Source organism: Rhamphochromis longiceps, linkage group LG20 (assembly GCF_057381845.1).
Source record: "Rhamphochromis longiceps isolate RC_006_pf linkage group LG20, R_longiceps_female_GT1.1, whole genome shotgun sequence".
Classification (NCBI taxonomy): domain Eukaryota; kingdom Metazoa; phylum Chordata; class Actinopteri; order Cichliformes; family Cichlidae; genus Rhamphochromis; species Rhamphochromis longiceps.
The window spans coordinates 27,232,934-27,246,456 of record NC_140576.1 but is presented as its reverse complement, the minus strand read 5'-3'; the positions used below and the strand labels follow the sequence as shown (position 1 = coordinate 27,246,456).

Below are 13,523 nucleotides of genomic sequence, written 5' to 3'. Positions count from 1 at the left end.
GAAAGACAGAATAATACCCTAATACACACACATACAGAAATTGCTGATCTACTATGATTTTCCTGCACAAACACCTCTGGGGTTTACAGAAAATGCCTTGTTGATGCCAGAGGTCAGGGGAGAATGCCCAGACTGTGTTGAGCTGACAGGAAGGCAAACCATTTGTTGCAAGGTACGCAGAAGAGTATCTCTGAACACAGGAGATGGGCTAAACACTGGGCGCCACTCCTGTCAGCTAAGAACAGGAAACTGAAGGAACATTTTAAAGTAAGCTGGACAATAAAAGATTGGAAAAATGTCGCCTGGTCTAATGAGTCCCAATTTATGCCGAGACATTTGGATGGTGGGTCAGAATTTGGCATAAACAACATAAAAGCATGGAACCATCACACCTTGTATGAACGATTCAGGCTGCAGTTGGTGTAATGATGTGAGGGTTTTCGTCGCATACTGTGGGCCCCTTAGCACCAATTGAGCATCGTTTAAATGCCTACCTGAGTATTGTTGCTGAGCATCTCCATCCCTTTATGGCCACAGTGTACCCATCTTTTGATTGCTGCTTCTAGCAGCATAACACACTATGTCACAAAGCTCAATCATCATCAGACAGTGAGTTCTCTGTACTCAAAAGGTCTCCAGAGCCACCAGATCGCAATCCAATAGTGTAGCTTTGGAATGCGGTGGAAAGGGAAATTTAACATCATGGATGTGCAGCTGACAAAACTGCAGTAACTGTTTTATGCCATTATGTCAATAATGAAACAATGCTGAATACCTAGTAGAGAGGTGTAATAATAAAGTACATATAAACAATTGATCTACTAATCGGAAGGTTGGTGCATTCTAAATATCCTTGGTCAAGATCCTAATCCAGAGTTGCTCTCTGATGAATCCATCGGAGTATGAATATTCGACAGAAAGCACTTAAGCATGGAAAGAAAAAAAGTGCTTGTATGAATAGGGGTGAATGAGGCATATTGTATCATGCTCTCAGAGTACTCAGATATAGAAAGCACTATATAAGAACTAGTCTTTAGTTTCTGTCACGAGTTGTGTTTATCTCCCCTGTAATACACACAGACACATCATCATTGAAAACATGTTTAATGCTGCACCATGTTCTCAAATAAATGGGACTTTACACCATCTTTGAGGCTTTACAAATAGTATTACATTTTATTAATATATTTTCATAAAACAAGTTTAAGACTGTATCAAAAACTCAGTAAAAACATTAGATTTTTAACCATTTTTTCTTATGGTGATATCAGATATGAAATGTACATAATTCACATATTATAGTGGTTTCTTTGATCCCCCATCATATTGAGAATTTCTTTTGTGATGGGCAGGTAAACATTTTATACCCTCACAAACTATAAAGTCTTTTTTTATGATTGTGATCATAAATCTAGACATACAATTAAAAAATAAAATAATTTCCCAATCTGCCCCCTCCCCCCGACTAGGTTTACTGATAAAACACTGACATTATGGAGTGGTTTAATTTCACAGGCACACAATTATGTACATCCCCTTGTCCCCATGCCTCATCTGAACTGACAACAGGCAGTGCACTAAGCATAACAGTGCAACACCTAGAGGCAGAGCAGTGATAATACAGTACTCTTACACCCACCCGCCCCCACACCAACAAAACCAACTGAATATAAGACAGTGGATCCAACTCATCGGGTACGTCTCCATTTCTCATACTGTTCGAAAGCACAGCATTCCTATGGCCCCTTTGTTATCTTTCCAGCATCCCTACAAGGTTTGCCTCGTGACCGCAGACATCTCACAGGCAGATTCAGTGGCACAGATGAACAAAAATAAAATCATTTGTTTTGTAACTTAATTAGGCTACAGCTACAACAGGCGTGATCAGTGTAATGTTCTTTTGTGATCTAGTACCAGAGGAATTTCAGTCATGTAATGAGTTCAAGGATACATTTTTTTTTTCCCCTCTCCTCCTCATTCGACCACCACGTAATGCTTTCGGTTCTGCGCAAGACACATAGTGCAAGGTTTAACAAGAATTTGCATAAGTGCAACATTTGCATGTTATTGTCGAGAGGGAGGCAAAAAGCATAGAAGAGAACAGGGAAAGACTCATGTCTAAGAAACAAACTAATTTTTTGTGTAAATAAAATGTTTCATGCTTTCAGTTTGGCATTATGAATTTCATTCCCCTCTAGAAATAACAGGTGCAAAATCTTAGTAAACCTAGCCGAAAAGACAGATAAGAGTGATATAGAACTCATAAAGATTAACATTGTGAGGAAGAGCCTCAAGTCTGTTGTCATGGTGACATCTGCTCAATGGCCCTGTGGGCTTCATTTTTTCCTGCTTCTTTATTATTTTCTATACAATAGAAATAGTACATCATTGAAGATAAAATTGACTCCTCTTGGCAAGAACAGACAAAAAAAAAAAAAAAAAAAAAAATATGCAAGAAGTCAAAAGCAGATCTGAAGGACAAAGAAAAATTAAACAGTTTTTCATCCATTCGCCCTGTGCCTGTAGTTGAATTGTATGATGTATTGTCTTATCCATGTTGGTGAGATATATGATTATGGTTGCCTGCTTCTCTATAAAGTCAAAGCCATTTCATTAAACATGTAAAATTACTCCTGTAGTAATTCGACAAGCATCCCTAGATTGCACCTGCTTTCAAAACTCAAAGCCCCTGGTGTGCGTTAGGGAGGCACATAGGGAGGAGGTGACCTGTACGCGGTCATGTTCTTAGGGCGGGAGCCTTTGCCCTCTATGGGCACAGTAAATGGTGGGGGAGGCTGGTAAGGTGGGGCATTAGGATCATCATCTTGATAAACTGAATATTCCTCCAACAGATCCTGGTTTAGCAGGGTGCTGTGAGGGCCAGACATGTTTGGGTATTCTGGAGGAGGAAGTGGGGGCTTTTCCTCCTGGAGGATAAGAGGAATGCTGGAGGACGGTGGTGACTTTGAATCATCCAACTCATCTGCAAATATTATTGGAACGCCCTTCTTGATGAAAGTTGCTTGCTCCTCTATGGTCATCTTCCCCTTACGCTTCTTGCGGTAACAAACCATAGCAATGATTCCAGCGATGAGCAGCAGGGCAGCTACTACTACAGCAGGAATGACAGTGTGCAGGTAAACGTCATCAGTGCCCTTAATTGGATCAGGTGAAGGCGTAGCTGTAGGAAGCTCAGGCATTGGCACCTCTCCTGGTGGAATGAATGTGTAATGTTGGCATTTATTGGTGCCACGAACTGAGATGTTAATGGGTTTGAATTCAGGCTCCATGGCTTTGATAAAGACCACTTTAGGGGTTCCTTGGGGATCAGCAATCCTGTTGCTGAGAATTGTGATCTGGTCCTTTGGACAAGGACTCTGCTGGAGACTGTTATTGGTCCATTCCACAACAATTGAGCCCCTAGTGATGCTTCTTAAGGTCACTGTGCTGCTGTTCCGATCTCCCAGGGCATAAGCCAACTTCTTAGTCAAAAGAATCTTTTTATGCACATCATTGCTTAAAGTGTTGGGGTCACCATGAAAACGAGCAGCAAACATTACTGAAGGTTTGTTATTATTAGACCAGCGATGGACTCTAACCTCAAACGCATCCATGATACTCTTCCCCCCTTTGTCAGTGGCTAACATGAAATACTCATGATTCCCCTCATGTTGTTCCTCTGGAAGGCCATACAAAAGCTGGATAGTGCTGTTGAACTGGATCCAAGATGTTTCAGTTACTGGTTCTTTGGGTGTCTTCTTTAAAGTCAAACGCAGCTTATCAGTAGTACCATCCTCTCGGTCATAAAATGCATCAGCAGCAATCTTAACCTCGAAGTATGTTCCCACCCATGCAGTCACCTGATCAATGGGGTTGCGGATCTCTGGAGTTGTATTAGAGTCCGGAGCAAGAGAGAGAGCTGTTGTGCGCCTAGGTGGTTTAGGAGTTGTGGACTTCGGTTCTCGGGGAGGTGGAGTCGAGGTTTTGGGTTTCTTAGGTTTTTTTGTGGAAGAGGGCTTGGGTTTTTTAGTGGTGCTTGGTGGTGTTGGCACTGCAGTAGCTTCCACAAAAGTAGGCCGGGTCATGGTAGGTTGAATGGGGATAGTGCTTGTAGTTCCTAGTATTCTGGTGGGTTGGGGAGGTCCAAAGACAGGTGTGTGAGCTATCTGATCCCTGACCCTCATGGTAGGCTTGACTGGAAGGGGCAAAGGGCCTCTGACAGGTGGAGCAGAATTATCAGTTGCTGGGGCAATAGAGGGTGATGTTGGAGTGGGAATAACACGTGAATATGGCTCTTGGTTAATAGTTGGAGGAAGCAGGGAGGGCACTGGAGTAGGAGTATTGTACAACTGCCGCCTGACCCGTCTGACTCCCTGGGGCTTTTTATTAACAATGTGCCAGCCAACCACTGGATAGCCCAGCCTAGCTGACATAGTCCCATCCTTTGCTGAGGATTGGACACTGCTAATGTCAGGAACGCTGCCCTGGTCAAGAGCACATCCAACTTTCCATGACAGTAGGGCGCCGTTTTCCACCACTTTCTTTGCATTTCCTGGTCCAGCCATGAAAGCAGACATGTCAAATAAGCGGTTGTTGACAACAGGGACCACCCTCATGTGTTCCAGTGGCACATGAGAGAATTTCCTCATATTGCCCAGTAAGCTGGCCCTCTGTTCAGCAACCATCTTTGTCAAGTCAGCATCCAAGATGACAGTAAGGACAGTGACAGGCTCCTCAGAACCACAGGTGAAAGGCTGCAGGCCACCAATATCAGACTGAAGTGTGATTAGGGGTGGCTCAGTATCAGCTCGTTCTTCTGGGTATACTTCAATAGAGAAGACTGTACTGGGGAATACTTGGCTACTAGTCTTCTGACTTTGCTCCTCACCTGACACCATGATATGATATACACCTTTATCTTGCTCCAGAGCCAAACCTCTGAGAATGCAGCTCTCTCTGTCCCAGTATAGCCAGGAGGGTAAAGTCTCCCTTCCCATCTCGGTGAGCTTCAAGAGGGAAACAGGAAAAAACAAAACACGTCATTACCATTTTTTTTTTTTTACAACAAAGATAATTTTGAGATAAAAATTGAGCACATTCATTGACTGCTCCATATCAGAAGTAGCTGCAAATGACTTTGAAAATGTACAAGGATTCAAGTAATATCAAAATTACCTGGTCTGACTAGCAGATTAAATTCTATGACACAGAACAAAGACAGACAAGTATATTTGAAGTAGTAATTCGAAGATTCATAGTCTTGTCTGGAAACATGTGAATCTTTTTTTTTTTATATTTCACATTGAACGAGCTGCCAGTAAACGGGACCGTCATTCAGTTCAGTTTATCAAATCCTTCCAAACATGAACAGGAAGCCGAGTGAGCGTCTATTCATAATAAGAACTGTGAGTCATCACTCATCATTTTGAGTTATTACTGTATGACAGGATATCATTCTGCATCACCACTTGGGCCAATAATAATCTCATCTCATTCGTAAGTCTGACTTGAACAAATTGCAACAAAGTCAGCTTCAATCAGCAGTGATACAGTGATCAAATCTGAAGGGTAAATGGGATAAGACAAATCTCCACACCAACTGAAATTCAAGGCGAAAAAAAGAGAGACAAGACTCAGAACAACAAAAAATAGGTAATGTGTTAAATTTTGTTTCCTCAACCACACTTAAGTTCAGTTATACTTTCATTAGAGGCCCAGAAAAAAAACAAAAATTTAACACTTTTCTATATAGCTTTCATTTAGTTTAGTATAAGAATAAATTTTAACCTTGGGGGGGGGGGGGGGGACCCTTAACATTCAGTTGTCTTTTTTTCTCCTACACTACATCCACACTGAAGAGGAATATGGTTATATTTTCCAACAAATAAAAGGAGCTCAAATCTACTATGCAAACTTTATTAGTATAGACCATTTTTGTTACCATTTGTACAGCAACATTGTTCTTTTCTTCACAGAGAAAGATTTTTTTTAAAATGTTAATTTATAATTAATAAATTGCCACATATATCACCATTAGATTCATCTCAATGATTTTGCTGGTTTTTTTTACCTGCACACTGCAGCCTGCATGGGCACGTCCTGGTGGTACCTTCAACTGGAACACCTGGCCCACAGTTGCTGAGGAGTCAGGGATACTGGTGTGCACTCCCTCATTCTTTGCAGAGGAATCTGGGACAGCTGTGGGCGGCCCTTCACCAACTAAGGATGCTGCAGCGTTGAGCTCAGAGAGCACAGAGGACTGCATGGATGCCTCTAGTTCCACAGATATCATCTCCACAAGTGTCTCTTGCTGTTCTGGTACTGTGCCCTGAGTCAGGGTCGCCAGAAGCCCCATTATCAGAGGGATAGTCCTGCACGAAATAAGCCTGCTCCCCCCAGCATCCCCACAGCTCACGTCTCTCCGTTTATAGTGCATAGCAATAGGCCTTTGGGCTGCCCAACAGATGTCTATGAACAACTGAAGAGGCCACATGCACTGAAGTCAAACTGATGATATGCTTGACAGTCAGATTCCTTAGTGATTGGCTATGCTTGAAAATGCAACGGTTTCTCTTTGTTGTCCTCTGTGATCCATGAAGAGATCTTTGGCAGCCTGCTAGACAGCCATGACATCTGGCTATATAGAAAAGAAAAAAAAAAAATGAGGGCAACAAAGTGGAAACATACATAAAAACATCAGTGTAAACATACATCTATTATTACAGGTTGCGTGGTAGTTTCTGCAGACATCTATTATGGTGGGGGTTTTTTGGCACTTGTTTACCAATTAATATTAATGTCCATAATTCTTGGTGTAAATATATGTACTACACAGTAGAGGGTCCTGAAAAATTGCTCAGTGGAAAATAAAAAGGATCTGCTATGACACTTCATTTTTCCATTTATTTAGAATGCTAAATCAGCAACAGAAAAAAAACCTCAATGTCTCACTCTGTCACTGGTCCATAGCCCAGCTTCTAAGAAGGAACCCAGAATTAATACATAATGACAAACCACCACAAATGCCCATTACATTACACATCTGCCAATCCAAAAATAATTCACTTTCTGCCAAGAACCCTCAAAACACTATTTGTCTTATTTTATTGATATGCAAATTGCAGCTATGCAACTTTAAATCTGTGGTTTATGGTGTAAAATGGCAACAATTTTTAAGTTATTAAATTGTTTTTTGATATATTAAATGTCTGACATCTTAATTTACAGCTCACCATGGAGTCAAGTACTGTCAAGTATTATGCATGGCCTAGTGAATGAAAAGGATTTGAAACGGTATTAAGCTTTCTCACTGTAATCTAGAGCCACAACATTATTCAGGTAAGTTCCCAAATGCATTCTTCTTTAAAAAAAAAAAAAAAAAAAAAGTTCAATAACAATGTAACATAATGTTAATACATTTTAAATACATTATTAGAAAAAGAAAGAAAAAAAAAGTTGATCACCTAATGATCTTTACTTCTATGCCACGCCATTTTGAGTTATAATGAGTCTCATGAGATGGAGTGTCAAAGGTTGTTTGTCTTTGTTGTAAATTTTAATTAGATGCCCTGGGGTTGGAATTAGAGTCTCCATTGCGCTGACCTAGCCAACCCCAATCCTGTAACACTCAAATGGGCACAGGAGGGTCAGCCGTTTGCCCAGAATCCTAATGCTTAACTCGCACAACGTATGACGTCAACAGACACACTCCAATATATTGTCAAATAGTGGCTACACTTGTCCCTCACTAGAATCCCTTTATGTATAATCTAAGCCATAGAAAAACAAAACAGTTAATACACAAATTGCTCATTTATCAATGCTTTATGCTGTCTGGAAAAAAACTAACAATAAAAACAATATTACCGGGATGATTCATACAAGAAAGCGCATAAAAACTAAAAAAGGGCAGCCGTGCAATGAAAGGAAATGAATGAAAGGAAACTCACAGGAAGCAAGACATCACAAAATATATACACAAGTATTTACTTTACATTGGTGGGAGCACAGGCTGTGCATTATTGTTTTGCAATAAGCCATTAAATTTAATGAACATAATGAAAAGTAATCATTACTGAAATCATCCATGCATGAAACTCTGGTGTACCTGTAAACTGAAATGCAGCAGCAATAACTCTAATGTTCAGATTTGATTGTGTCCCTTACTCGCTCTCCTTTAAAAAGCATTAAGACAATCTATAACATATTTAAACTTGAATCTCTTTGGAAAAGAAAAAAGAAAAGAAAAAGAAATTATAGTTGCACGGTGGTTAGCACTGTTGGCTCACAGCAAGAAGGTCCTGAGTTCAATTCCACCATCAGGCTGGCGTCTTTCAGTGTGGAGTTTGCATGTTCTCCCTGTGTTTGCGTGGGATCTCTCCGGCTACCTCCCACAGTTCAAAGGCATGCAGTTAGTGGGGTTAGTTTAATCGGTAATTCTAAATTGCCCATAGGTGTGAATGAGTGCGAATTGTTGTCTGTGGCTGTGTGTTAGACAGATTGGCGACCTGCCCAGGTGTACCCTGCCTCTTGCCCTAAGAAAGCAAGGATAGGCTCACCCCCCACCCCGAAAAGGATAAGTGGAAGAGAATGGATGGATGGATGGATAGTTCCTAAGAATAACTGTTACTTGCTACTACATCACTGACACTCAAACACCTGGTTGATCAATTTTATGCAAATAAGACAACCTTTAAAATTTGTACCCATTCTTAGTTCCTACTGTTATCCCCCCCCCCCTGCCCCCCAAACTCCTTACACCCATTTAGTAAGCCTTATTTGCAATTTGTGTATTCTAACTCAGCTGATTAAACAGCTGAATGGATGCATTTCCTCTACTGGAAGGTTTTCAATAGAAAGCAATGTTGCAGGTGGGAGTGATCAGAATCTCAGAGGGAATCTGAAACGGCAAATCCTGCACATTATTTGCAGACCTCTATCAATTTGCTCATTTCACTGCTTTTAAAAAGGAAAAAGAGGAGAAAATTGGAACATCCCTAAGCCAACACCTCTTTTTAAGGTGTTAATAACGTTTATAATATATATACACATATATAATAACCTTTATAATATCACACTGCAACTAAGAAGGCATTTGGATGGGATATTTACTTGACTAAAGATACCATGTTGCCTTTGTGATCTAAATTATTCTAAACACATTAAATGTTTTAATTTTAGTGATTTGCTTTAAGTAACTAAAACATGTTCTTCAGAAAAGCCAATTACGAAAATAACAGTTTACATTACTGTAAAATTTGTAGCTCGAAATATTGTCATTACTTTTGTGGCAAATTAATACCCTTTTCCTGTTAACCCGTCAAAATGGTACAACCAACAACTACTGTTCCACGTTTTAAATATAGATCGTTCAAGTTCTTTTTACAACAAGTGCACATTACAGTAGTTTTCAAGTCAACCAATGCCCCAATGAGACTAAGAGAGGACAACCCTCAATTTATACAGATCTATAGATACATATAAGACTATTTTTGTTTGCTTGTTTTGAGCTAATACCATGTGACAACTAATCAGGACACTAAACAGCCACACATGAACAACTCCAAGTACATATACTACAATTACCAGAAAGCTTTAGGTTTATATATGGAACAAAAAACAACACAAAACTCCAAACCTAAATGTAATAAATTTACTGACATGTAAATTTGGTCACATTTGAGGTTGCTGAACTTGCATGTCTAGACTGTTACAAGCATCACTACCCTGTCTCCCAAATGCGGTTGGATGAATGTCTAAGATAAGATAACCAAAAAAAAAAAAAAAAAAAAAAAAAAAAACACAACCCCAAAACAAAACAAAAAACAAAATCACAGATCAAAATCCACTGCAGGTATGTTGTATCTCACTCTGATTTGGACTGTTACGACTACACTGCCAGATGGGCAAATGATGATATACAAGAAAAATTCACATTCTGTATCCCCCACCAGCTTGCTGAAGAGACATATCAGAGGAGGAGCATTTTATATACAAAATATATTTACACAAAGGCACTTTAAAACACTAGTTTAAAAAAAAGAAAAAAAAAAGAAAAAAAGAAAAAAAAAAGAACACAATGGATTTGTTCTTCAAATATGAAGTTTGACGCCTACTCTGCAAAAGAGTACTGAGTCACACCACACCTAACACATAAACCAGGTTGAAACATGTTGCTTATCTGGGATTTTTATCTGAGTCACTTCAGTGGGATTTCAATCCCCTGTCCCTCTCCCCCAGTTCTCTTCTGACTCCAAACCCAGGCAGTCTCTTTAACACACATACATCTTGAATTGACTGCAACATGCAGGCTGAGTGTAAAGACAAAAGGTACTGCTTGAGCCGTGTATCCATCTGTGTTCAAAATGTAAAACACAAACATTACCATGAAAACAGTTTACACCCATAAGCCTTATTTAGACTGAGCACCACACCTCAGGCTGCTGCCACACACAAATGGGGGGGGGGGGGGGGGGGGGGTAGGCAACATCTGAGCATCAAAGTAAGCTCTCCACAGTGTGACCTAGATTTTAATCACGTTCAGTATGTAGGAAGTTTTAAATAAAAGTCAAACGACATCTCATTAAGAAACATTAAACGTTTCAAATCAATGTGCATTTGTAGTGTTCCAACACGCTGTTCAAATGAACAACTAAACGGCTTTAAAATTCAAACGTCTGCATAACAGGGTGTGTTTAAGATGAATAATCCTCAGGACTAATTAGGATGTGTCATTTCAGGAAAAGCCCAGCAATCTAAACATTGTTTTATAAAGAGATTACTCATGAAGTCTGGGTCTCTCTGGTGTTCAAATCATTAAATATATCAAAAATAAACTAAAGTGTTCTTCATCAAAGCACTCATTCAAAAAGAAAATAAAACCTATTCTGGCTTAATTACCTTTCCCATTGCACATAAAAGAGTATAATTATGCACCATTGTTACTGTCATATTTTCTTTGTAGCAGCACTGAGGCCGAGTTACATAGCACTCCTTAAAATATTTAAAGGATACTTTCAAAACCCCAGCATTAACCCAAACCTCATTAAATTGTTCTGTTTTATACACATAGTGGAGCCAAATACATATGCTACAACAAATCATGTTCCTATGACAACTGTATAAATGCTTGAAAACATCAAAACCTCCCCATTTCTATGATAAAGCCTTTTTTTTTTTTTAAAAATCTATGGTAAACAAAGCAATGACACAGACTTGAGCGTGGGTGATTTCTGCCCATTTCACATTGAGGCCCACACTAGTGGGGCGACGACACCGTTTAACAGCCGTGGTATCCATGCAGTCTGCAGTTCAACAGTAGTTAAAACTTGAAAACCATCAAAAATAATTAGGGCTCCGATGCACAGTGGCACTCTGGGCCAATTGAATTGACGTACCACATCCAGCAGCCTCTAGATAGTGCATGAGCTGAATAACAAACATATCCACAAGACAAGCTTGCTTTGCAGTTGGATGTTTCCCTTGTGTTGCCCTCCACTCTGTTCAACAAAGTAATGAAATAATGTGGAAAGAAAACACAAAATCGGCCTTGACTGAGTCAAAGTGTAACCTGCCGTGGTGACCTGCGAGCAGCTCGTTTAACGCTACAGGAAAAACTACTGTATGCTGTCAAACGCAGGAAGTCAAATCACACTTCTTTTTTTCTGTAAATGAATTCACAGCTCTGTAATGCACAAAGACGCAGTGGAGTTTCAGGAGAAAAACAGCAACTAGCCAAATATATTTTAATCTGGAAATTGGTCCTTGTTCAGATCTAGGTTACTGATTAATTTTCCTTCAGTCGTGAGAATTCATTTATGGCCGAGACTACTGATGTTTGTGAGGTTACAACCCGCAAAGCAAGGTTAAAGCGAAGCTAACGAGCTGGTATAACGTCAAAATTCGATATTCACCCAGCTTTAATAGAAAGAAAAAGAAGAGGGGAAAAAAACACTCAGGCTAAAAGGAAATTAGCGATGTAACAGATGCATATACTGCGGTCGTTTATTTTTTATTTGTGTGTGTGTGTTTAGTTAAAAACACCTAATTTACATGTTTATAGGATTGTTAGTAATTTTGGGTAGCCAGTTATTGCCCTGGAGGTAGTGTCAGCTAAGTAACTAAACGTTGGCTACCGGGCCCCGTTTCCTTTGCCCCGTTTCCGTCGGGCTCGGTAGACGAGGCCTTTGTAAATGACAACGCCGCCTACGACGTTCAACCTTGATAAACCATTTGGCAACCCGCAGTAAATAAACTCCACCTTGACTGCAATACAAGCCTCTAAAACTGCAGTAAACGTATAATCGAGGAGCCGCGATGCGTGCCATCCCGAGCCCGTCCATCGCTAGCTCAGGGATGCACCTGTTCTATTCTAGGCGGACCAGAGCAGCGAGCTGCTGCTGGGGCATTCACCACAGATGCCCGACTCTCGCTCTCGGAAAATAAAAAATAAAATAAACGCCGCTAATCTCAAACTCATACACGACAAAAACTAGGCTGCATGGCAGCACGCTCCATAAGCCACCGTCCGAATACATCAACTCACAAACACTAAAATCGAAGAACCGGACCGAGGTTTGGTAGCCACCGAACGGGCTAACTAACAAGCTAACAGCAGTAGAGTATAGTGGTGACAAATATAGCTCTTTACCTGCCTCGTCGGCCGAGAGGAGTTCGTGCCACAAAATGCGCCCATTTAAGTAAAGACGAAGAGGCAGACGTTTTTCTTAGTGCCACTCGTGAAAAAGCAACGGAACCCCAAAATTCAAACTGACCTTGTTAGCGAGCTAACGTTAGCTAACTCGCGCCGTAATGTCTCCTCTTCTACCCTGAGAGCGCAGCGAAGACTTCTCAAATGCCATAAAACATGCGCTTCCCTTTGAGCGCCACGGGAGGAAAAAATAAAAAGTCTAGTATCGTGTGAATAGGGTACCTGGGCACAGTCAAGGTAACATATGTCTCCCCTCTGGGTTGGTAAGTCTACAGACACTTCACAGCTCTGTGTTGTAATTATGTCGGTTACTACCCCTCCCCGGCTGCCTCGCTCTATCCTTCTCTTACACAGGTCTACAGGTTGAGGCCGATCGTGTGTACCAGCGTGACTCCACCTCCCTTTTATTTGGAGACGTGCAGGTGAACGCAGAATAAAGTGATGCAGGACAGTATGCAGCAAAACACAAGTTCCCCAGTAACCTAACCTCACAGTGTTGCTTGCGATGCAAACTTCAGTGAGGGCAAGTATTTCCCTGCAGAGCTTTGTTTTATTTTTATGACAATGTGCCTCTCTGATGATGATTAAAAAGGCAAGTGCAGGTATTCCCACTTGTACTTTTGTTCTGCCGTGAATGTACCCTTTTAACTAACACTCTTGAAGTGATATATTTGACTTTCTTTCTGTGCTTTATAGCAAATATTATGGGGTCATTGCAACGAGTTGGCAAAGATATCTAAGCTGTTGCGGCAACAGTTTAGATTGTGCTTGTTTTTCGCTGGAAACTGGTCAGATATTTTAAGGGTCACTCGTG

At 40.5% G+C, this 13,523-nt stretch overlaps 1 protein-coding gene across 2 annotated transcripts; it reads right to left on the bottom strand.

Annotated features, from left to right (window-relative positions):
* Positions 1–1,094: 1,094 nt before the first annotated feature.
* On the bottom strand, positions 1,095–13,097 carry LOC146645512 (dystroglycan 1-like). 2 transcript variants are annotated; one of them, XM_085394329.1, is made up of 3 exons: positions 12,774–13,097; positions 6,071–6,637; positions 1,095–5,006 (listed from the first exon to the last, which is right to left on the bottom strand). In XM_085394329.1, exons 2-3 carry the CDS (start codon positions 6,491–6,493, stop codon positions 2,700–2,702), a joined length of 2,730 nt encoding a protein of 909 aa, XP_085250455.1. In that variant the 5' UTR covers positions 6,494–6,637; positions 12,774–13,097; the 3' UTR covers positions 1,095–2,699. The 2 variants fall into 2 exon arrangements, with proteins under 2 accessions (XP_085250455.1, XP_085250457.1); XM_085394331.1 differs by having other exon boundaries at positions 12,932–13,097.
* Between the last annotated feature and the right edge of the window lie 426 nt (positions 13,098–13,523).

Excerpts from the sequence above, each read along its gene's own strand:
- LOC146645512 (XM_085394329.1), bottom strand. The coding sequence starts at position 6,493 with ATGTGGCCTCTTCAGTTGTTCATAGACATCTGTTGGGCAGCCCAAAGG. Across the intron at positions 5,007-6,070 it reads ATGCAGGCTGCAGTGTGCAG|CTCACCGAGATGGGAAGGGA; the intron begins GTAAAAAAAACC and ends TCCCTCTTGAAG.